Below are 24340 nucleotides of genomic sequence, written 5' to 3' on the forward strand. Positions count from 1 at the left end.
GGTAAACAAAAATGGTGTTTTAATATACTGTCCCTTTAATAGCTATTCTTGACATCTCTGTAGCAACAGAAAAGAACATTTTTCCAATGTTTACAATATTATTTGGTCCCAAAAAAGGATGCACTCTCACTTGTTCCTAAATCAGACTCTTTCTAGGCTACAAAAGGGCTAATAATAGATCCCATTATATCAGGGGTGGGGAATCGGTGGCCCTCCAGATGTTGTTGGATGCCAGCTGCCAGAAGCCCCAGCAAGCATGCCCAATGGTTAGGGATGATGGGAGTTGTAGTTCAGCAACATCTGGAGGGCCACATACTTCCCCCCCCCATGACATCTAAGGACTAGAAATGTGAAAAGCATCTGAAAGATTCACACTTTAAAAAAATACTGCACAAATGTAAAGCAAACAGACATTTATAATTCTACATTTATGCTGAATAGCCTTTTATATAAATCACTGGACTGTGCATGGGCAGTGTAAGCCCAAATGTTAATATTCAATCACATAGTCTAGTTAAATTGCTTGCTTTGTAGCTGACGTTACCAAGAACAACAAAAGTTATCTCTTCACTGTGTTAAAATAATCAGACACTTGTCCGTGCCAGAGAATTAATTTGGCCATCGTGGCATCACTACTCTGAATAAACGTCTCGATGCTAACTCAGTCTTGTCTGTTGATAGTTCAGAAGGGGATGCTTTTCTTTTCTTCATTTTGCATCACTCAGATGGTAGCCACCAGGGCTCTTCATGTGTGTGCCATAATCAAGCACAGTAGAAGACCACAAACCACCAGTGCAGAAGACACTAGGTCCAAACCCTGATATCTGCAGTTAAAAGATGGGCATGGAACCTTCTCACCCATAAGGCTGTACTCCCTTCCGGGCAACTTTCCTGGGACTGCATGCCAGACAAAACAGGCAGAATAATAGAGCCTCTTACATTGTACAGTAAGCTACATTTCTTCATCTACCAACCAGGCAAGCAAGCAAGAGGCATTCTTATGGATCAGGGGCAGGTTCCAGTCAGGCAAAAGCACTCAAGGAGTGCACAGATCAAGGCTGGTGAGGGTTCAGCCTGGGGTGAAGAGTCCTGTAGGCTGGACAGAGGGGGCCATGTTTGGCCTGCAGATGGGAGATTCTTCACCCCCTAAATTAAAAGGGAACAGGGAAAAGGCCTTTCTCTGTTGGGGACCCTGCTTGTCACAGGCTGTCAGTCACAATTCTGGGCTAAGGAAGCAAATAGTCTAACCTGAAAATAAGAGCCTGGCGGTTGGTCCATCTAAGGCCAGCACTCTGTTCTCACAGTGTCCAACCAGATGCCCAGCAGAAGCCCACAAGGAGAACTTGAGCACTACAGCACTCTCCCCACTTGTAGTTCCCAGCAACAGGTATTCACAGGCATACTGCCTACAACAGTGGAGGGGGACAATAGCCACCCAGTGAAAAGCAACTTCCTATGTCTCTGCAGGAGCACAAAAAGTCTTGCAGAAGTTTCAGCTTCTTTTCAGCAAGTGCCTACTTCCTTAACATTGCAAACATAAAAATGTTTTTCTTTGTGTGGGTGATACTTGCTAAAGCATTGGATGCCAAAATAGTGGTCAAATAGTATTTCTCTAAGCCAGAAGGCAAGCCTGTGTACAGGCTCCTTGGCCCTCCCCATGATTAGCAAAAATGGGGTGCATTGTCCAAATAGTAAAAATTGCAAATAATAGCACAGTCGAATGCAAGTTTGCATGAACAGATAAGATAATTGATCAGTGTTTCCAGGTAGTGCAGAATACTGATTCCCTTAACACATACCCCTGATTATAACTGGAAGAGAAATGGGTGAGTAAAGACACACTTCCCATAAAATCAGACATACACAGTTTTGCCCACTTAAAGACTCTTCAGCTCTGGAAACTAGCATAAAGGCTTGATACAAAATTAGTGGAGGAATGGAATGAAACATGGAATGGAAAACGAAGATGTTTTAGCAAGCTGAGTAGAAAATCATTCAGTTTGTTTTTCTAAAACATTAAGCATGTTATCACTGATTGGATAAAAGCCTTTGTTTTCTCTGTACCAGGTGTTCTTCATCCTGAGGGTGGTACAGGTTCTACTTGTGCGTAGGAGTCCAAATGGTGGGATGACCAACATGTCACAAACTGTAGCACCATTGCCTCTTAATAACTTCCTATAAAGCAGAAAATCAAAAGATGAAAATAAAGTCCAAAATGAAACAGTTGTGCTTAACATCATGATAAATAGAAACAAAAGCTAAAGTCAGGCTTGTAATTTTGCACTCGGATGGATGCTGGTCACATTTATGGTTCTACTGAAAAATGGGGCATGGTTGGGGTCTGGTTGGATCACAAACTTCCTTGGCAGGCTTTCATTCGTCTTGCTTCCTCTTGGGCTTCTTTGGATTCCGAGAGCGGCTTTTGGCTTTGCAGAGAGGGCAGATTGGTGCATTCCGATGGATCTGCTGATGGCATGACAAGCAAGCCTGAAATACAATAAAACCATCCCATTAGGAATGTGGTTTTTCCCTGGAAAGCCAGGGTGAGCAGCTTCTTCACCTTGATGGTTCCAGACACAGCCTGGCCAAGTTTCCTCAGAAGTCAACAAACACATACCAGCTGTGAGAAACTCTCTCATAATACTAGAACTCAAGAGCCACCTGATAAAAACAACTGGCAGCAGGAGGTTACAGGACAGATAAAAGAAAGACTTCCTCATCACACAAAGCACAATCACTTGCAAGAAACATCCCTTAAGTTTATTCTAAGATGGCCCCGGACCATGTCTAAGCTTGCAAAAATAAACAAGGCTGGAGAGAGTGTGGTAACATGGGCTCATATTTCCATATACGGTGGGGGCATGAGGTAGCACAAGCATTCTGCATTAAGGTACAGTGGTACCTCAGGTTAAGAACTTAATTCGTTCTGGAGGCCTATTCTTAACCTGAAACTGTTCTTAACCTGAAGAACCACTTTAGCTAATGGGGCCTCCTGCTGCTGCTGCGCCGCTGGAGCACGATTTCTGTTCTCATCCTGAAGCAAAGTTCTTAACTCGAGGTAATATTTCTGGGTTAGCAGAGTCTGTAACCTGAAGCGTATGTAACCTGAAGTGTATGTAACCTGAGGTACCACTGTATTTGAAGCAATAGCCAACCTGTAGAGCAAGACCCAACACTTGTGCTGCGTTCTCTTAACATTAATATTAGAAATCTCTTCAGCAAAAGGAATTAGTATGTCTTTTATTAACTGCAGCCCAGCTTGAAATTGTGCAACATTGGTCATGGAAAGAGGGGATCCCTTCTTACAACTGGATCAATAATTTATGGGAAGTGCTTTTCTCAGACCATCTCATGAGACATAGAAGAGCAGTGAAAGGGGTTACAAAAACGGATAATTCTGGTGAACTGAAAATCTTTTTTTTTTTCATTTGTGAATAAAGGGGAAATTTCCCCCTCCCACATCTCAAGAGGGCATGTGGAGAGGAAATGCTGACTAATGACCTAGAGTTTTATACTTAGAATTTATTCTGTGAACTGACACATGATCCATGATTTATGTGAATGAACTGTATATCAGGAATTGTGCTCCAAAATTTCTGGAGGGTGAAGGGTGCCACAATGTGTTGTTTTGCTGCTGGATTGCCTGACCACCAGTGACCCAAAAGGTGTGTCCTTACCTTCATGGGTGGGGGTTGCTGTCTGAATGTTGCTGTCTGTCTGGTGTCCTGTTTCCTGGCCACCTGTAGCTGTTGAGCAGCAGCTGCAGCCGCAGCCAAAGATTCTGGGATAGGAGGTTCCTGTGGTTCTGTTTGCCATTCAGCTTTCTGCTTTTCGAAGTAGCTAAATAAAGAAGAAAAACTAATACAGGCTATGCAGAATCGCTGCCACTCTGATTCTTTCGGGGAGCTTACATTAGCCTTCATTGACCTGGTGCACTCCAGATGTTTTTGACCACAATTCCCATCAGCCCCAGCTAGCACAGCTGATGGGAGCTGTAGTCTGAAACATCTGGAGGGCACAAGGCTGGGGCAGACCTTGGGGCAGACATCCAGTAGTGTTTTCCTTGTGTTCTTATGCTGCCACTCACTGACAGACACAGGGAAACAAGACAAGCCTCATCTGCGATACACATTTAAAGCAGTTTTATAACAGTTTAAACAGGCACAGCTTCCCCCAAAGAATGCTGGGAACTGTAGTTTGTTAAGAACAATGAGAGTTGTTAAGAGACACACACATACACACACACTTCCTCTCCCAGAGATGCAATTCCTAGAGTGGTTTGACATTCAATCACTCTTCCCAGGGAACTCTGGGAGTTACAGCACTGGGGGGAGGATAGAGAGTCTAAAAACTCTCAGTCCCCTTAACAAACTACAGCTCCCAGGATTCTTTGGGGGAAGCCATGACATTTTAAAGTTGTATGATACTGCTTTAAATGTATAGGGCAGTTGAGGCCAAAGATGACTCTTCCAAAATATTATGGGGAATATTCAACTTCTGGGAGTAGTCAACTCAGAGCTGCCATTTTGAACACCTGCCATGTGTCAGGTGTCATGCTCCATCCTGAGTACCTGTTCCTAAAGTTTTTGAACTACTATCTTCAAAATATATCATGTGAAGTATAAAGTGTACGGTTCAAGTATTGAATAGACTGCTTCTCCTTTCATCCCTACAGGTGCTTCCCTATATCTTTGATATCAGTAGGAAGACTCTTGATGTTAGAATGCTGGATGGAAATCTCTCTATCAAAGTGAAGTGTCAGCTAACAAAGAACAGTGTATCCCATTTGTGATAGATTTCCATCCAGCATCTCCAAACTAACACCTGGCAATCAGAGAAAGCAAACTCTCTAAACTGCTTGTGATCAGCAAGCTTCCCAATCTATGCAAAGTATTAGTGAGAGCTGTACTTAAGCCATCTATCTGCACTCCTGGATCTCCTCCTTGTCATTCCATCACCTGTGTGTGTCTCCTTCAGACAGCTACTTTCAAAAGCAGCAGGATGGCTAGAACATACTGCATCAAACAGGACATCACCTGCAGGTACTGGGTAATTCAATCCATAGCATCGAATGCAGAACTGCAATATGTCATATCCAATACATAGGTAAAACTACAACCGACCTACACGGACATTTTAGAAACCACAAATAAGCAATTTTTACACACACGTAGAGCAACCTGTGACTCAGGGTGGTCCAACTTTCCATACCAAATGGGCCGCAGGAGTATTTAGGGGAAGTGAAGCCCCCTCGCTGCCTTCCCAAACCCCACTAAGTGAGGTGCTGAGGTTTGGGAAGAATGCTCAAGGCTCTGGCAGGGTCTTCAATCCCTCCCACCTCCTTGCCAAGGCTAAGGAAGTGCTAACTGGGCTTTGGGAAGGTGGTGTGAGGGCTGTAAGGGGGTGGGTGTCAAATGTTGCTAAGGGCCACGAAAAGGCCCCAAGGGCTGCATATTGGACCACTTTGCTGTTACTAAACACTTCAGTTCTGAGAAGCACAGACAGACAGACTGCTCAATAATTGCTTTAGAGATGTCAGCAGATCCAATAGCGTTGCAAAAAAGGAGAACTTCTGCATGCACATCCTGGACAGATTAACACAGCATGACCTCAACCATCACTAGGCTTCAGCGAAGGAGGGTCTTCTGAGCATTCCGTTCTCAAAGCTCTATAATTGCTGGCTTGGGAATAGTATCATTTTTGTCACAGTAATTGATGAATGCAGAAGCCAAAATGTTTTGCTATAAGAATTTACAATTTCTGTTTTAAAGCCTTAGAGAACTATAAACAACACCTCCAAAAGCATGATCCTCAAGTAAAGAGAGATCCAAAGGGCCTTCAGAATACTGGACATAGTCCATCACGGCACCCTGCATACACATCCCCTCTTCATTGTGCTTGAGATGCTGTTTGCCTCTCAGGACCTGAAAGCAGGTGCCTAAGCTTTTAACAAGCAAGGGACGCGGGTGGCACTGTGGGTCAAACCACAGAGGCTAGGACTTGCTGATCAGAAGGTCAGCGGTTCAAATCCCCGCAATGGGGTGAGCTCCCGTTGCTCGGTCCCTGCTCCTGCCAACCTAGCAGTTCTAAAGCACATCAAGGTGCAAGTAGATCAATAGATACCACTCCAGCGGGAAGGTAAACAGCGTTTCTGTGCGCTGCTCTGGTTCACCAGAAGCGGCTTAGTCATGCTGGCCACATGACCCAGAAGCTGTAAGCCAGCTCCTTCGGCCAATAAAGCGAGATGAGCGCCGCAACCCCAGAGTCGGCCACGACTGGACCTAATGGTCAGGGCTCCCTTTACCTTTAAGCTTTTAACAAGTAATGTGTCAGCTTACTCAAGGGAGAGCTTCTCTTCCTCCTCACACAAATCTGGCAGCCTCTGCAAGCCCAGAGTCATCCTCAAGGCATCCACATGCTCCTTCAGAGGCTTGTACTCCTCATGCAAACGGCGGGTAGACTCCAAGAGCTTATTGAGGTCGTTCTCCGACTGCTTGATTGTGTTCTCCATCTGGAGAAGGAACAAGGCAGCATTCATTAGGTTTGTCCAGCCCTGCCTGAAATGCAGCTGCAACAAAAGCACCAGGGGGCCCACACAATGTTGAGGTTTTTACATTCAGGTGAATATTTAAAAGAGACCAATGAAACTGTGATAAAGAGAGTCATCTGGGATACGGAAAGTCCATGCTAGATTCTGCAGGAGAGCAGAAACAGCACAGGTTGTGGGAACAGAAGCTGGAGTCAATGCCCTGAGAACCTCAGTTAAAAAAAAAAATCAAGTTTCTAGGTCTTATGGTTGTGAAGAGATGTTTGTGGACCGCTGCAGTATCAGGAACCAGAGAGGTGGCTGAATAAGATTCCCTGTACAAATTCATTTCCTGTTTATTCCTGTTTCCCCTTCTTCTGTCACTTTCCCAGTGCTGAATTTCCCAGTGCTGAGCTATCCTCTCATAGTGACTACATAAAATACATTGATGGTGCCATAAAATATTAACAATAAGATTCGTATTGGGCAGGATTCTAGACCTTTCTCTCTCACTCACTCTTTGTCCATCTCTCTGCTTCCCCCCACCCCACCCTCCCACCCACATCAAGCATTGTAGCAAGATCATAAATAATGAACATAACATTTTCTTTTCTACCACCTTTTTGCACAGTGACAGAAAGTTCAATAGCTGAATGTTTTGTTCACATAAAAGTTGCTCTGAGTTCCCTTCTGCCTAGCCTGTCAGGGGGGAAAGTGAAATAACAAATCTTGGACAGACAACATTTTTTGCAACCAGGTCTGGGAAGCAAATGAATTCAGCACACATTTCTGAGGAGTAGCATCTAAGAGGGAAAGCACAACATTAGTAGTAGATAAGCCTTCACACTCTGCCAGGTTACTCAGGAGTACACCCAACAAATGCAAAAGTCTTGCTTACTCCCAGGTAAGTATGCATAAGATTGCAACTCGAATGATCATGAAAACTCATTACCACCATGCCTGGCTGTCACTTACAACATTGATGTCAGCATGGATGAGTCTCAGTTCCTCCACATGAGCCATTTTCTCCTGCAGCAGGAGGTCCATCTCCTGTTTGTATTCCTTGAGGTGCCTTTCCTCAGATTCCAGAGCCTCGAATTCAGCCTTCAAGCGGGCCTTGATCTTCTCCATTTGCAAAGTCTTGTTTCTGGGGAAGGGGGGAGGGGATACACACAGGCACAAATGCACAGAAAATATCAAAGTAAAGCTGAGGTGGCATTTCCTGTTTGCCAAGAGGCATTTAAATCATTCCAACCACAGTCATAAATGTCAGGTGATGAGGCTGAGCTCCAAAGAAAGTGGGTTTTGGCAGCAGGGACATAGAATGGCCATGCTTTGAAGCTTTGGCTATGTTCAAATCTGGGCATCATAAGCCGAGAGATGCACAACCGTCACACATGCAGCCCCTTTGCTCCTGTGTCATTCCTTGCTTCATACAAAACAACCCCCAAATCTACAGTCAACCATAGCTTCCTGTTACACCCAACTGGGAAACAATGGTTAACCGTTTCTAATCAAGCCTGGATATGAAGGGTTAAAGTTGGCTTTAAAATCTTGACTTGTTCTGAAGCCATAGTTTCCTGGTTCTAACACTACAGGTTATGGTTAGCTGCCACTTCCTAGATTTCCACTCACTCATTTTTAAATAATAAAATTTAAAGGGCAGATGCCACATACGTAGCTGCCATTTTTGGCTTCAAATGCAATTTGGCAATTTTTGACCAGTCAGCTGACTGGCATGTCAAATGTACCGTATTTTTCGCCCCATAAGACGCACTTTTTCCCCTCCAAAAATGAAGGGGAAATCGGGGTGCGTCTTATGGGGCGAATGCCTGCAAGCCTCGCGCGCCCGGCAGGAGGTCCCACCGGGTGCGCGAGGCTTGGGGCGGCAGCCTGTCGCCCGAAGCACGGGGAGCCCTTGGGAGGGCTCCCCCTGCTTCGGGCGAGTGTCTGCAAGCCTCGCGCACCCGGCAGGAGGTCCCACCGGGTGCGCGAGGCTTGGGGCGGCAGCCTGTCGCCCGAAGCACGGGGAGCCCTCGGGAGGGCTCCCCCTGCTTCGGGCGAGTGTCTGCAAGCCTCGCGCACCCGGCAGGAGGTCCCACCGGGTGCGCGAGGCTTGGGGCGGCAGCGGACTGCTTGCGCGCACCTAGAAGCTTGGGGCGCGCTGAGCTCAGCACGCCCCAAGCTCCTGGTGTAGCGCAGCGATCCGCTAGCCCTGGGAGAACCCCGCGGCTCTCCCAGGGCTAGCGGACTGCTTGCCGGCACGCAGAAGCTTGGGGCGCGCTGAGCTCAGCACGCCCCAAGCTCCTGGTGTAGCGCAGCGCACCTGGGGGGGGAAATAATTTTTTTCCCCTTTATTTCCCCCCCAAAAATCTAGGTGCGTCTTATGGGCCGGTGCGTCTTATGGGGCGAAAAATACGGTACAATCAACATATCTAACTGGCACATGGTTCATTTCTTGCTTAACAGATTACTTAATGGAAGGTATTTGGGCACAACTCAGTGACTTAGCGGGGGGGGGGGGAGCACTGGTGCTTCTAGTATCAGAGGCAGTATTCCTCTGAGTACCAGTTTTAGGGGAACATGAATGGGAGAGTGCTATTGTGCTGATAGCCTTATGAGCTCCCTATAGGCATCTTGTTGGCCACTGTGGGGAAAAAATGCTGGACTAGCTGGGCCTTTGGAATAACAGGGCTTTACTTATGAGCATAAAGGGATGTGAGTGGCGCTGTGGGTTAAACCACAGAGCCTAGAACTTGCTGATCAGAAGGTTGGCGGTTCAAATCCCCGCAATGGGGTGAGCTCCTGTTCCAGCTCCTGCCAACCTAGCACTTTGAAAGAACGTCAAAGTGCAAGTAGACAAAAAGGTACCACTCCGGCGGGAAGGTAAACGGCGTTTCCGTGCGCTGCTCTGGTTTGCCAGAAGTGGCTTAGCCATGCTGGCCACATGACCTGGAAGCTGTCTGCGGACAAATACCGGCTCCCTTGGCCTATAGAGCGAGATGAGCGCCGCAACCCCAGAGTCGGTCATGACTGGACCTAATGTTCAGGGGTCCCTTTACCTTTACTGTACCTTACTTATGAGCATAGGAAGTTGCCTATACCGAGTTGGGACCATCTAGCTCAGAGCTGTCTGCACTGACTGGCAGTGGCTCTCCACTTTTATAAACAGGAATCTTCACCAACCCTGCCTGGAAATGCCAGGGATTGAACCTGGGACTTTCTGTATGTAAAGCAGGTGCTTCACCACTTAGCTCTAGCCCTACCCTGTTGGATCTCAGTCCCCAGCACCACCACATCTAAGGCAGCCAACTCTTCTTTGTAGCCTCTGCCTGGCGAAACCTGCTCCATACACCTTAACTTCTAGATTGCCATTTTCTGCACTGCTTCTGTTGCCCCTCTCTTTCCCATTACAGCACATCATTAGCACCTAGGCTTCAACAACAGGAGAAAATGGAGTCGTATCATATCTTTTGCCACCTAGCTCTGCATGGGCCTCCTCAGCTGCAGTGGAAATGATCAGAGAGATGCCGTCCCTGTTCTCATTACGGCCTCACCTGCAGCCTACAATGCCGTAACGGCTCTGCCACCAGCTCTGTCGCCCCCTTCTCTCAAGCCTCATGCACTCACACTTCCAAGAACACATTGAACAAAAGAGCACACTTTTGCACACACTTTTCCTGGTCTCCTCAGCACATTTTGCCGCAGCTTAGAACAAATGGGAGGATGAAGACTTGCAGCGATGCCATCTTTTTGTTCAGAATGGAACACGTAGCACAGTGGCAGAAGAGAGAAAACCCTAAGCTCAGTAACAAAATGACTGGTTTCTCTTCAGAAGAGTCCAAAGTTCAATTTATTGCATCATCTCCACTAACACCTTCACACAGGAGGGCAGGAGTCTACATGAGACATTTGGGGGGGGGGAATTCCTGCCATTCAGAGTAGACCATATTTCCTTAAGTAGGTTACATGTCTGACTCAGTATAAGCCAGCCCTATATATTCAGAGGGTTCATCTCTTTGGGGGAAATAGTGCTCTTTACAATGATAGAAGAAATGAAAAAAGAGAGAAAAGTTTAGGCTACCTCTAGCACAACTAGGATGTCAGAGAAGGAATTAAGGTACAACAGAGCATCATAACTAAGAGAGAAGGAAACCTGGGAAGGGGGGAGCTTTCAGTCAAGTCACTGTTGTTAGAAATTGAATAAAATAATAACAATTTGCCATTAATTTATCAGTTTTGATTTTCCCCTATGCCCTTCTCTGTTCCTGGGTCAACTTTTCATTCAAGGCTACTTGTAATGCCCTGTGTTATCCCTACAAGCAAATTTGTAACCAGTGGGTTATAATAACCTACCCTTAAATAAGGAGAGGAGAGCTTTAGACATTAAAAGCCAGAATAGTCTTCAAAATAATAATAATGAAAAAGCTATAGAACGATCAGTATCTCCTCCTTCATCCATCAATCTAATACACACACTCCTCTTGGAAATCATGTCTCAAAACTCACTCCTATGGTGTTTCACTTTTATTTTGGGCATTCATGTGCTGGCTGTATGACTAGATTCACTGGGTATTTTGGATTAGAAACCCAAAGCACAATTCAAATTTGACACAATGAAAACACTGAAGTTAATTATAGAACAATAAAATCCATCTGAAATCATAAACACAACAGCATTTTTTTTAATCCAGCATGAGGGAGGCGTGGTGTCAAAATCTAACCCACCAGACAAATGTGCCTACTGTAAATAAAAGGTACAGAGTGCCTCCAGACTGTCAATTTTTTGTGTGAGGGATTTATGCAGTTAAATTGGATTAAAGAGATCTGCCACCGTAGCACAACAAAGAAATGGTCTTTCTGCAGGTTGAAAAGTGATGGGAAAATGCACTGGAAAGAGTGGGGTGAATAGGAGAAAATCTTACAGTATATGTACACAACAAGGAAATCAGGATGAAATCTCAATAAACAAGACCCCTGGAGGAGTTCCTTGGAATCACAAAAATGGCCTCACATGGCACCTTAAAAGGCAAGTGTCTGGGGAGCGCTAACCACCTGCCTCACTTTGTTAGAGGCTGAGGACAGGAGACCATGGGAGACCCTGTAAAACAGACTTTTGTTTTTTCATGGTCTGATGACTAGATACAAATAAACTAATTGGATCTCTGTAGAACAGAGGCAGCTATCCGTAAGTTGTAGACAACAACATAATCAGCACTGGCCAGCACAGGTAATATTTATGAATTATGGGAGTTGTAGTCCAAAACTGGGAGGGCACCACGTTGGCTACCCCTGTACAGAAGATCTCAAGATCCAAACATGTATGCATTGAAGAAAGCAATCCTTCAAGGAGCCTGGCCCAAACTGCTCAGGATTTTATAGGTTAATACAAGAGAGCTAGAGCAATAGCGCTAGAACATCTTCCTTGCATACAAAAAGCCAGAAGTTCAACCCCTGGCATCTTCAGGTAGGGCTTGGAGAGACTCCCTGCCTGAAATCCTGGGGATTTCAGTGTTGGCAACTGTGTTGGCATTCTGGTCTGATTCAGTATGAGGCAGCTTCCTATGGTCCATTTCAAAATGTGACTCTGCCTTCACAAAAAGACTTAGACAAGGTAAATGAAACAATAAGAAGAGCATGGTGCTCATATTATATAAAACACCACCTTAAAAGTGAAAGAGGAATGGTGCTTTGCAAACTACACATGTCCCAGTAACATGCACTACTGTCCACTTTATAAAAATGTAAAAGGTTCCATTGCATGGAAGGGTGGGCATTCCCAGCTCATTTTGTGTGTGTGTGTGTGTGTGTGTGTGTGTGTGTGTGTTGGAGGGAGGCTTTAGAAAACAGCAGCAGCTGTGCTCAGTCCATTATTCCTTTCTTTTGTGTGTCTCCAATGTGCAATCTACTCCCTTAATAATCAGGGGAGTTGATCCCCCTGCAAATATGAGAAAGGAAAGAAAACTGACTATGCTTTGCATCCCTATATTTACCAAGGCCCTTCTCTTTTCCATAGGAGAAGGGAAACACAGTGTGCGTCTAGAATGACACTATTTTCTGGTGAGATTCAGTCACATACAGGCAAATTGCATCGGTTGTGAAATTAAAGTTGATTTGGAACTCCTGCACAACAAAACCGCTTCCTCCCCCAAATCAAACTTTTTTGCACTGGAATGTGAGGGACAGGCACAATGTCAAATAACCTCTCTATAAACAAATCAGAATAAATGCTCAATAAATACCTGGTGTCTAAACCTCCCTGCAAACTTGTGCAAACAAATCAGGATGAATGTTCAACAAACAGGTCATCTGGAAGGTTATCTGTGTTAGGCAGATAAAAACTTGTAATGAATATTTCCCCAATACAAATTCTGCCTCATCCTCTCTTGGCAAGGATATACCCAAATTCACCTGTCTTCTACCTTGACTATTTTCAAAAGTGTTTCAGCTTAGGAGGAATAACATCTTCTACTTAGAAATCTATCTTCCAACTTTGTTCATCGTCAGAGCTCCTCATCCATCAAAACTGCTTTATGTTGCTAAAAAAATTACTGTTTCCAGTACCCAGTTACAAGGGAGCAAGCTTTATTGAGCCCAGTGGGACTTCTTCCTGAGTAAGCATGCACAGCATCAGGCTTATTAATTTGTTTCCTGAGGCATCCTTCCATAAAGAATGTAGCAAGGCAGACTTTAACACAGAACAGCTTTTGACAACCAGGTGCCCTCCAGATGTTATTGGACTACAACTCTCACTCGCTATGCTGGCTGAGGCTGGTGGGAGTTATAGTTTAACATCTGGAGGGGACTAGGTTGGTAGAGGCTGATACAAAGCAAGTATAATGATAATAATGGACGATTTTCTGCAAATGTATGGTCCATAATTCCGCTGTGAGTATTTTATGTGCATTCATCATAAGTCAGTCTGGGGCTGCTTCCCCCTCCCCCCGTCTGTTGCTCTCAAAAGAAGCTCTATTTAAAATCCAATGGACCTTTTGTGTGACATTTACAGTAGCTACTTTTACACTAGCATAAATTAGCCACTCTTTCACAGTGGAAAAGGAAAACGGGCGCGAGGAGAAATTAAGCTGCAATCCGACGCACGCATTTTCCTGGAAGTAAACCACGACAGACACAGAAGGGCTGCATTCAGAGTAAACATGCGTGGAATCGGGCTGTATATCACCATCCTTTCTAAAAACGGCACACAAACAACGAAAGCCTTACCTGATCTCTTTGATGCTTTCAAGTTTGCACATGATTTCCTGTTCATCAGCCATGCTTTCTCATTCGCGATTTTAACCTCCCGTGGAAATGAACAAAATAATAGCAGGCAAAGAGGAGGGAGAAAGGAAAATCCAATACAATAGACACAATGTAGCCGCCCCGACCGTGCTTCTGAGCGCAAAGACTGCGGTAGGGGAGAGCGAGACCTCTCGGGACTTCGAGTTCAGATTGTAATAGCGGTCCAGGCTCACTTAGGCGGCCAAGACTACAAGGCCCACAATGCAAAGCGCGGAGCTACTGCTCTCTTTCTTCCGGCAACCTCTTTTTGCATTTGTCACAGCTAATTATGTCCAGTAGTCATTAGGAGTGCAAATGAGTGAGATGCATTTTCCTAGAGTGTTGTTTGTTTGTTTTTTAGTGGAGATTGGAGAGTGGAGATTATGGATCTTTCCATTTAATTCATCAAATGAATTAAAAACTACAACCTCTATTTGACAAAATTTGGATAAAATGCCATATATAAATTACAGTTACTTTGTGCTATATATAGTCAATAGACGGTAGAATAGAGAGTAATGTATATTGTACGAAAGGAGAGCAAGTTGCACAAAGCTATGTGTGTTGTGTGTAAGAGAGAGTATTGTTTTGTGTGAGGTTTGTGCAACATAGACAGCCCCCCTTTGTGAAATACAGTCATACCTCGGGTTAAATATGCTTCAGGTTGAGCATTTTCAGGTTACCCTCTACGGCGACCCGGAACTAACGGAACTCATTACTTCTGAGTTTCGCCGCTCACGCATGTGCAGACGCTCAAAAGGGACGTCACGCACATGCGCAGAAGTGGCGAATCGCGACCCGCGCAGACATGCAGTCGCGGGCTGCATTCCACTCAGGATGTGAACAGGGCTGCAGAATGGATCCTGTTCCCATCCAGAGGTACCACTGTATAAACTAATGATTCCAATCACTTTGAAGGATATCTGTACGTTTTGTTCCGTAACTTTCATTCTCAAAGAGTTACGGACTTACTTTTTAAAATGAAAGCTGTAGGTTTGGGGGCTGCTGCTCACTGTGGGCTCTGTACATTCATACCCCCATTCTCACCTCTTGGCAGCCCTGCTCAACACGCCCTTTCCTTGTCCTTACTGAACCAAAGCGATGGGTGTTTTGCTCCCTTCCCCCACTCTCTCACTCTTCAGCCTCTGCCTCCTTTTGGGAAAGAAAAAAGGGGCTCCTGCCTCCTTCACAATTTGTGGTTCTTGCCTCCATCAACTATCGGTTCACACAAAGCATTCGCTTTCAGTTGTTCCTTTTTATGATAAAATGCACCACGTATTAATGTAGTGCAGCAGATTATTCCACTCCAAGACAGAGGGAATTAAGGTAAAAGCCCATTACCCTAGTGGTCTAGAGGCCTGTAACTGTAGCTGTGAACAGAAAGAGATGGAACGATTAACATTTTTGCATCAGGACTTCCAATAAGGCAACACTGTCACCTTTTATTCATCTCACAATATCATGTCCCATTCTTTTAAAAAGCTAGCTGCACATACATATGTGGGAGAAATATTGATTCAATGACCCTACCTAATCCATAGTCTCTGAAACAATATGCAAACTGAAAAACAGAAACCCCATGAAATTCACCCTGTTCTGAATTTTGCATTGCAATTCTGCAGCCAAATAATGTATTCAAAAGGGCATATACTGGAGTTAAGTGTGCATTAAAAATACATATATTAGTGAACATAACACACAATAGCCATGCTGCCTGGGGCTGATGGGAATTGTAGCCCAAAACATTTAGAGGACACTAAGTCAGGACCATAGGAAGCTACCATGATGGTAAGAGCTGTTTGACAGTGGAGCAGACTTCCACAAGAGGTGGTGGACTCTTCTTCCTTGGAAGTTTTTAAGCAGAGGTTGGATGACCATCTGTCATGGATGCTTTAGCTGAGATTCCTGCATTGCAGGGGGTCTCTTCCAGCTCTACACTTCTATGATTCTGTTATTCTACAACAACAGCAGCAGCAGCAGCAGCAGCAACAACAACAACAACAACAACAACAACCAGATCTATTGTGAGATTAAATATTCTGCTGCCTTTTCTGGGGAAACTGTTATGGCCCCCGTAATTCATTCTGCAGGTCCGTTCTTAACCTGTAACTGTTCTTAACCTGAGGTACCACTTTAGCTAATGGGGCCTCCCACTGCCGCCATGCCGCCATCGTGCAATTTCTGTTCTCATCCTGAAGCAAAGTTCTTAACCTGAGGTACTATTTCTGGGTTAGCGGAGTCTGTAACCTGAAGCGTCCGTAACCTGAGGTACCACTGTAATATAATCCTTGGTTTCAGGAGAACACTTTAAAAACCCAGGTCAGCTTAGGGCTATATGTTTGGAGGATTCAGGATCCTTTGATGTGTGATTTAATTAGAGAAATTAAATGTGATTGCTTTGAGGGGGTTGAGGGACATTAGCTGCAGTGGGCCAGTGAGTCTCCTCTGGTTGCTAAGACACTGAGGGAACGAGAGCTGGCAGGTTGAGGAGATGAGGAGGGAGAGGAAATTAAGATTCCACAGAGAATGCACAAAACATGAGCAATGGCAAGGGGCTTATCCACCTTCAACAACAACATCAACAAAACTCATTTTTTCTTTGTTATTTTTATTTTAGCCCAAGGTAACATTTTCAAGCTGGATTTATTTCTTCATGGTTTTATTCAGTTCCCCATCACATCAATGAATGCAATATGAGTCAGACTGCAATCCATAGCCCACTTAAACCATCAACATCCCTGACCACTGGTCCTGCTAGCTAGGGATAATGGGTATTGTAGTCCAAAAGCAGCTGGAGACCCAAGTTTGGGAAATATCAATATAGAAAATACTGTTAGATGGCAAGTTAAAAATGGTTTACTTACAAACTCTTCAAAGGTCAGATTCACGTGCTTTTCCATACAGCAATTATAAAACACAGGCAGGAAAATTTATGTTCCAGTGTGGTGAGTGCTTCTAAATTATTTGTTTAGAATCACGAAGATGGCTTGTTTAAGCCACACATTCTGAACTTGGAGCAACTAGCTCAGAACTCCTTACTGGTAGGATTGACATGGTGGAATGGAAGAGAACAAAGGCTTGCTAACCTTCCCTTCCAAGGTGAGGTGGAGTGACCTAGCTAAGCCTGGCAGGACAGCTTACTGTATGGTCTTAACCCAATGATTCTCAAACTTCTTTCTCTGGGCCACATGTTCAGAATAAAAATTTCCTTGCACCAAACCGAATGTTTTTATTGATTAGAAATTCAACGGAAAACAAAAAGAAATAAACTCCTAGCAGTGCTTGATTTTGAAAAGATCTCTATCCATCTTCCTGGAGTTTAGCCAGAACTCACCGGGACTCAGTTCCGGCACCTCTCAGGTGGGTGCCCCATTCTAAGAGAATGAGAGGTGTTCATGGTGAGTTCCAGCACCTTTTTTTCTAAAAAAAAAAAAGAAAAAGCACTGCATTCTGCAATATAAATAAATAAATACTACTTTGATACCATACTATGCTACACTGAAATGTTTAAATGTCCTTGAATCTTTCTGCTAAACTTGCCATCCTCTCCTGCCACACTACTGTGGTACAGCACACCCTTTGAGAACCACTGCCTTAAGCCTTTCATGCATTAATTAGACTTAAGAATTTTGGTTATATGAGGCTGATTATCCCATACGGGGGTGGGTGGAAGTTGTAATCCAGTAAGGTATGGAGGGCCAGTGGTTTGCTATCCACATTGTAGATAACTTCAATGAGTTGTGATAGCTAGATACATTAAAAAAATCAGCATTGCTGGTGGCTATTGACCTAGGCACATCCCACATGTTTGTAGAAGCCTTTTAAAGCAGCAGTGTGGCTCATGAAGATGAGATTTGCAAGTGGCTAAGAGGGAACACAGAAAGAAACTCCCAATGGATGCTATTTGCTTTGGGTGGGTGGTGTGGGAACTGATGATGCTTTGCAGACTAACAGCATCAGGATGTTTGCCATCCTGCTCATGCTCAGTAGATATATTTGTGAATACAGCAAACCGTGTACATGCAGAATGATGGGCTTGTCAGTGATCTCTCTCTCTCTCTCAAATAACATTTAAGAAAACAATTAATAAATATGAAGTCATTGAGACATACTTTCCATAAAGGTTAAAGGAGAATCATGAAATAGCTGACTCACTTTAATTTTAAAGGGCAAATCAATACGGGATAAGAGAGAAATAAAATGAGTCACTATAAAATTCATTTAATAAACTGGGGGGAGGGCGGCTAGCAGAGTTTGGATCATATCAATAAGTCCAGCTGGCTTTCTGGCAGTGACGCCTTGTGCCTCAATTTTCTTATTTATTTATTTGTACATCTGTTTCATCTGATTTCAGTAGAACCCTTGCTTCATTCTGTAAACTGCTTTGGGATCTATGATTGAGCAGTAAGACAACACAAAAATGAAACTACCTATGTATATATATGGGGTGTACAGGGGACATGTAGCACCTCTGTTGGGGGACAGGTCATGCTCCTTTGGGGGTAGTTTGTACACCTTTGGTCTCCACCCTGCTCTCAGCTCTCATCCGTGGCTCCTAGAAGCTGTCACCATGCGACCGTGGTCACACCCTGGGAATGGCTTCGACTGACCAGCTAAGACAGGTAAGGGTAGCAGATGAGTCTCAAGCCCTTGGTGAGGTTCTGGCGGCTTGAGTGAATGAAACCAATAATGGGTCCAACAGTTTCTGATTGTGCTATAGAGGGAAATGAGGGGCAAATGGGGCACATCAACCTGGGAATTTAGCCAATCTAGGAGAAGGAAAACTCTGATCCTAAACCTCTGTTGAGAAAGGCTTCAGAAGTAAATCCTGAGGAAAAATCTGTACTTGCTGTCTTGCAGGACATCTTCAGGAGAAGAAAAGGCTAAGCAGTAAACTCTACACAAATCCAGAGTGGAGTTGGATGGGTGACTTATACACCTCTGTCTGGCAACTCTTGTAGCCAAGCTGTATTGTTCTACTTTCCTTTGGACCAACCACAGCATTGAGATCAAGAGGGGAGTCTTGTTATCTGGGCAGCCCAGGACCTCCATGCACACTACCCAGGCTCGCCCCCCATGAAAGAGGTCACTTCAGTGCTGCTAATGCAGCAAACACAATGTGGGAGCCAGAAGTTATGAGTTACTGTTCTGTACAGACAAAGAAGGTGCTGTGATTCTCCAGTGGCTTGACATCACACCCAGGAGCACACTCCATTATCTCTCAGGACATGTGGAGGCCAGCAACAACTGTGTCTGACAGTGAGGGCAGAACATAGCCATAGTTGCTAGCATCCACTGATAGCAGAGATACCTTGTTTGTTTATATTTCATAAAATTGTAAAAAACAAACAAAACCCCAACCCTCAAAGTGGTTTACAAAGAGAATGAAACAATAAAATTCTTAGTAACCGTCACAAGGAACTATTTAAACATTAAAGAAATCAGCACCAAACTACAAACAGATTAAAACACACACCAGCATTTGACACATCTGGGTGGGCTTGCCTGAACAACGTTTTTAGCAGAACAAAGTGAAAAAATGCATGTTTGATGTCAGTAGTTAAGGAATTCCAAAGTGTAGCTGCCATATCTCCCCAGACTCTGTGATCATCACCTGAGGCCTTTCTTTGTGTGCCTCATCCACTAGAGGTCTAGAGAGTGGCAACATGAGAAAATGCACTTTTATGCAGTGGTTTCCCACTTGTGAGATGCTCTCCCCAGGGAGGTTCATTTGTTGCCTTCAACCCATATATTTAGATGCCAGGCAAAAATATTCCTCTTCTCCCAGGCCTTCAGCTATTTAAACAATCCATGAACTTTTAAACTGGGGTGGGGGTACTGTTTTTGCCTAATACTATGTTATGTATTTTTGTATTTTTATATTGTAAACCACCCTGTGATCCTGGGATGAAGGGTGGTATAGAAATTTAATAAATAATAACAACAATAGATCAAGTTACTAGAAATGTGGAACAGGTATCCTGCAGCACCTCTATCAATGCCAATTCTGTTGACTGAAGTGGCTGAGTGGGTGCATTATGCCGGGAAGGTGGCCTCATAGGCAAACCTGTCCTAAGTTGTTAACGGCTTCTTATAGACGGACACCTTGAACTTAGCCCGGTTGCGAACCGGCGGCCAGAGCAGACCTCCGAGCACAAGCTGACAGGGTCAGCAATTGTGCTGCAGCATCCTGCACCAACAGCAGCTCGCTCCTCCCTACTCCTCCTCCGCCGTCCCAGCCACCCATTGAGCGCACTGCAGCAGCCCAGTCCTGAAGCAAGCAGCCCCCTTGCTAACCTCCTAGGCAGCGCACGCCGGAATCGCGCACGGGCCAGGGGCAGCTTAGCGGGTGCCCGCGCCTGCGCAGACGGCGCGATAGCATCTTCTCGGCCAAGCCGAATCCGCCGCCGCCTCTTTCTCAGGAGCGGGAGGGGCCCGGGCGCGGTTGCTAAGAGACGGCGCCCGAGCGGCCTTTCTGAGGAGCAGCCTCAGCAGTAGCCGCGAAGAAGTGGCGGCGGCGGAGGCCAGGCCAGGCTGGGCCGGCTCCTCCACCTCCTGCTCCGTCCGGGAGCCGCCTCCTCGTCCGGGAAGGACGCCCCCGCCCCATCCCTCATGCTGTGGGCGCCGCGGGGCGGGAGCGGCCGCGGCGGGGCCCCCCAAGCAGAGACGCCGCCGCTGCGCCCAGGAAGAGACCGGTGAGGAGGGCGGAGGCTCTGTGCGGCAAAGCGGCCTCCGGGACAGGTGGGTACCCGGCGCCTGTCAGCCTCACCTTCGGGAGGAGTGGGGTGGGGAAAGGTCGTCGCCTCCCCTCCCTCCCCCTCGCCCGCGGTAGACCCGGGAGGGGGGCGTCGAGGCTTCCTCGTGGCTTGGGAGAGCTTCCCGTTGCAGGGGCAGTGTACCTGCCTGCCTGCCCACATGCAGCAATTGGGGTTTCAAAAGAGCATTTCCCTTTTGAGGGGCTAGGGAGCTTGTCCGCGCTTATTTAGGGTTTTGTGTGCTTGTGCGTGTTAAGATATCGTAATCGTTGCTCATTTATTTATGTTCTGTTAGTCCGCAACTTGGCAAAAAAGCACCCCAAACCAAGCAAACCCCAAAAAGGAAGAAACAGAAGGGTAGGCGCCTGGGGGAAAAAACTTTGGTAAGCCCCCACACCATTGAATCCAATTTGTTTTGACTATACAGTACATGATTTTAGCGTTAAGCACGATCTCTGGAATTTAACCCCCCCCCTCAAGTTGCAGGCTTACTGTGTGTTTTTTAATATATTTATGATGGTAAGGTCTCTTACCTTCTGCCATACACCCCCAACACTCTTTAAATTTTGTTGTTCAGTATTTATTTATTTTTAAAAATTGTGCACCACTCAATTTTTTAACCCCCCCCCTCAAAGTGGTTTACAAAAACATGGAATTGTAAAATCAAGAAAGATTCAGAACCCCACTTTAAAATATGCAAACGTTAAAATACCAAATTACCTCAACTTTCTAAGCATCTGGGTAGGCTTGTCTAAACAAGAATATTTTTAACAGGCGCCGAAAATAGTGCAGTGAAGGCGGCTGCTTGATTTCAACAGGCAGGGAGTTCCAAAGTGTAGGTGCCACCACACTAAACAATCAAGTTCTTACAAATGCAGAGTAGGTATTATGTGGCACCTGTAATAGTGCCAATTTTTTATATATTGATTTTATTTAATTAGCATATATTTTATTGCTAACCACCCTGTGAATTTTTACATGGAAATGTTGGGTTATATGTTTAAGTAAATTCTTAGGTGCAGAATAGAGGTCTGTCCTCAGCTTGCAAGCTGGAAATATGTATGGAAAGCTGGTTAGGGCGTAAAAGATTAAAGCAAATAACTCAGCAGGACCCTCTAGGGTTAGATATAGTATACTGCTGGGTGCTGCTGGGAATTTGAAATAACTTAAAAACAATAATTAGCAATTGTAAGGTATTATTTGTTGTATTTTATTTAAGGTGCTTTCACACCATTCTTCAGCCATAACCCCTGCTGCCATTTCTGCTTCCAAATGTCAGTCATAACAGTTCATGCTTTCATTCTGAACAGACACAGCACAAAAGGAAGCAGGATTGGGAGGGAAGAGGAAAAGGAAAAATCAGGCGCTGTTTCTTGTTTACAGAGTTATTGACATGACTAACTGGCATGGGGAGATTTTAGTGAGGTGGGTGAGTGCCATGTGTTTCTGGGGCAGATTACTGGGTGGAAATTGCAGGGAAGCATATTTTTGCAGAACATTAGGAGAAACAAACTATGGTAAGAGTTGTTCAGCAATGGAATATATTACCTCAGGACTCTTTTTTTGCTGAAGCTAGATGCCAATCTATCAGGGATGCTGTGGTTGCATTCTGCATTGAGTAGAAGGTTGAACTACATCCGTATTCTTGAACCTTGGGTCTCCAGTTGTTGCTGCTCTGCATCATTCCCATCCATTTTTTGCTAGTGTTCAGGAATGATGGAAGGTGTAGTTCAACAACTAAGGATGTTGTAGACTAAGATCTAAGGCTGAAGAACACTGGATTAGATTACTTTAGAGGGTGCTGGTCATGGACTATAACAATAAAGATTAGATTTTATTACTTCCAAGGTTCCTTCCAACTATGATAATTATGTGGGGATAAGTCTAAGTTCAGCTATTGGCTTTTGTAGCTATTTGGAATCTAGGTTCATAGGTAATATTTTTCTAAACACTGGAGCAGTGGAGGAGCAGTGGACTGATCTAACCATGCCTTCAGTAGTCCCAAAAGCATCTGTCTAGCCTCTGGAAAATGGGGTGTGGTTTAGATGGGCTTTTGGCTTGATCCTTCAGCTGATGCAATGGTGAAAATGAATGATATCCACTTATTGCTGCATGCAAAATCTATAGAAAGAACAAGGAAGTCTATTTTATAGGAGTTGTTTCTCTGCATGCTACAGAACATAGAATCATTAGAAATCTTAAAGGGGTATCAAATTATTCAAGAAGCTCAAAGTAGACCATGAAGAATTCCAAAAGGATTATCTCAAGAACGGATGAATGGGCATCAAAATGGAATATAAGATACAACATAAGATTCTCCTCTGAAGAAGTGTGCATGCACACGAAAGCTCATACCAAGAACTAACTTAGTTGGTCTTTAAGGTGCTACTGGAAGGAATTTTTTTATTTTGACTATGGCAGACCAACACGGCTACCTATCTACTACTGAAACATAAGATTGTGCAAAGTGATTGACCTTGGGACACAACCCCCTGCCCTGAAATGTGTCCTTTCATTTATTCACTCTATCCCTAGAGAAGAGATCTTTGAGCTGTGGTTGGGCACTTACTGTAAACAACAAATCTGTGTGGTCTGTTACTGAAAAAGGTGAGTTCTTTATTAGGAATTGTTAGGGAAGAAACTGAAAACAAAATGGATAGTATCACAATGCCTTTATAAAACTTACATTTAAAATACTTTGTACAGGTCACCACATCTCAAAGTGGACAGCAAAGAACTGAAATTATCAAATGATTCAGGTTTGAACAGGCTCATCAAAAAGAAAGACAAGCATTTGGAACTTAGTTTAGAAAGGAGTCCATCATGGAGGTTTATAAAAAAAATTCTCACTCTCCCATAATACTAAATCCCACCAGGGGAGGGTTATGGCCTTTATTCCTTGCTTGTGTGCTTCCTAGAAGCACTTGCCTGGTCACTGTAGAAAATGGGCTGTTGGATTTGATGCATCTTTAGTGTCAACTAACAGGACTCTTCTGAGGGAATATAAACACTGCTGTGTGCAGTTACTCAAAAATTTTGCAGAACAATATTTTTATAGGTTTCAGAACATGAGATACAACATTTAAAAAGAACCCCAGTGTTAATACTTTGTATTGTTCAAAGCTTTAACCTGATTACTTACTTCAGTCACATTTTAAAATATGCTTTTTTTTTTTTACTCTTTAGCAAGCTCATTAGAGTGCATTTGTGTGTGGAGTGAAGTAGTTTTGTAGACTGTTTATTATAAGCATGAATTATATTTTTTCACATATCTACTTAGCCCACATTGACATCCAAATGACAATTTGTGGTCAATATGAACAATTCAGAGAACTAGTACTCAGTATAAACAGCACCTGTTTTGTTTCTTCCCACTTTGCCTTTCTTCCCACAAGCCTTTGTTTACCTTTGTTGTTCTGTACCTTCTTAATCCCTTCTTGTGACACACTGTTAGCTGGAAGAATCAGCTTTGGAGTCTGTTGCCATTAGTTAGGTCAAATATAACCTGGTGATTTGGTAAATGAATTTTATCCATGTGCTTTTGCTGTATTTTTCGCAGTAACTTTCTGCAAAAGTTCTGAAATTGCAGAACTTGAACTGAAATTCTTTCTAGAACTTTATCCAGAGAGCTATTAACTTAGTCAGAATTGTTGTTTGGTTTGTAGTTGAATGGTACCTACAAAACTAGATCCAGTGTAGCAGTACAATCTTGGGCTTTGTGTTTGGCATCCCACCTCTACATCATTCTACCCAGAACTTTAAAGAAATTTTGACAAGC

General features: G+C 44.3%; 2 protein-coding genes across 3 annotated transcripts in view; one reads left to right on the forward strand and one right to left on the reverse strand.

Moving 5' to 3' along the window:
- Positions 1-12: 12 nt before the first annotated feature.
- ZC4H2 (zinc finger C4H2-type containing) lies at positions 13-14011 on the reverse strand. The gene is made up of 5 exons (XM_081179373.1): positions 13751-14011; positions 7502-7673; positions 6339-6511; positions 3678-3840; positions 13-2487 (listed from the first exon to the last, which is right to left on the reverse strand). The coding sequence occupies exons 1-5, from the start codon at positions 13801-13803 to the stop codon at positions 2374-2376; spliced, it is 675 nt and encodes a 224-aa protein (XP_081035499.1). The 5' UTR covers positions 13804-14011; the 3' UTR covers positions 13-2373.
- A 6255-nt stretch (positions 14012-20266) lies between these two features.
- The window catches only part of ZC3H12B (zinc finger CCCH-type containing 12B), a 37476-nt gene continuing 33402 nt past the window's right edge, over positions 20267-24340 (forward strand). The window contains exons 1-2 of one of the 2 annotated variants that reach the window (XM_081179309.1): positions 20267-20548; positions 23098-23169. The gene's annotated coding sequence lies outside the window, so the exon portion shown is untranslated. The remainder of the gene's footprint in view (positions 20549-23097; positions 23170-24340) is intronic. The other variant, XM_081179308.1, reaches the window with a different exon arrangement.

This window comes from Podarcis bocagei (assembly GCF_964188305.1).
Source record: "Podarcis bocagei genome assembly, chromosome: Z".
Classification (NCBI taxonomy): Eukaryota; Metazoa; Chordata; class Lepidosauria; order Squamata; family Lacertidae; genus Podarcis; species Podarcis bocagei.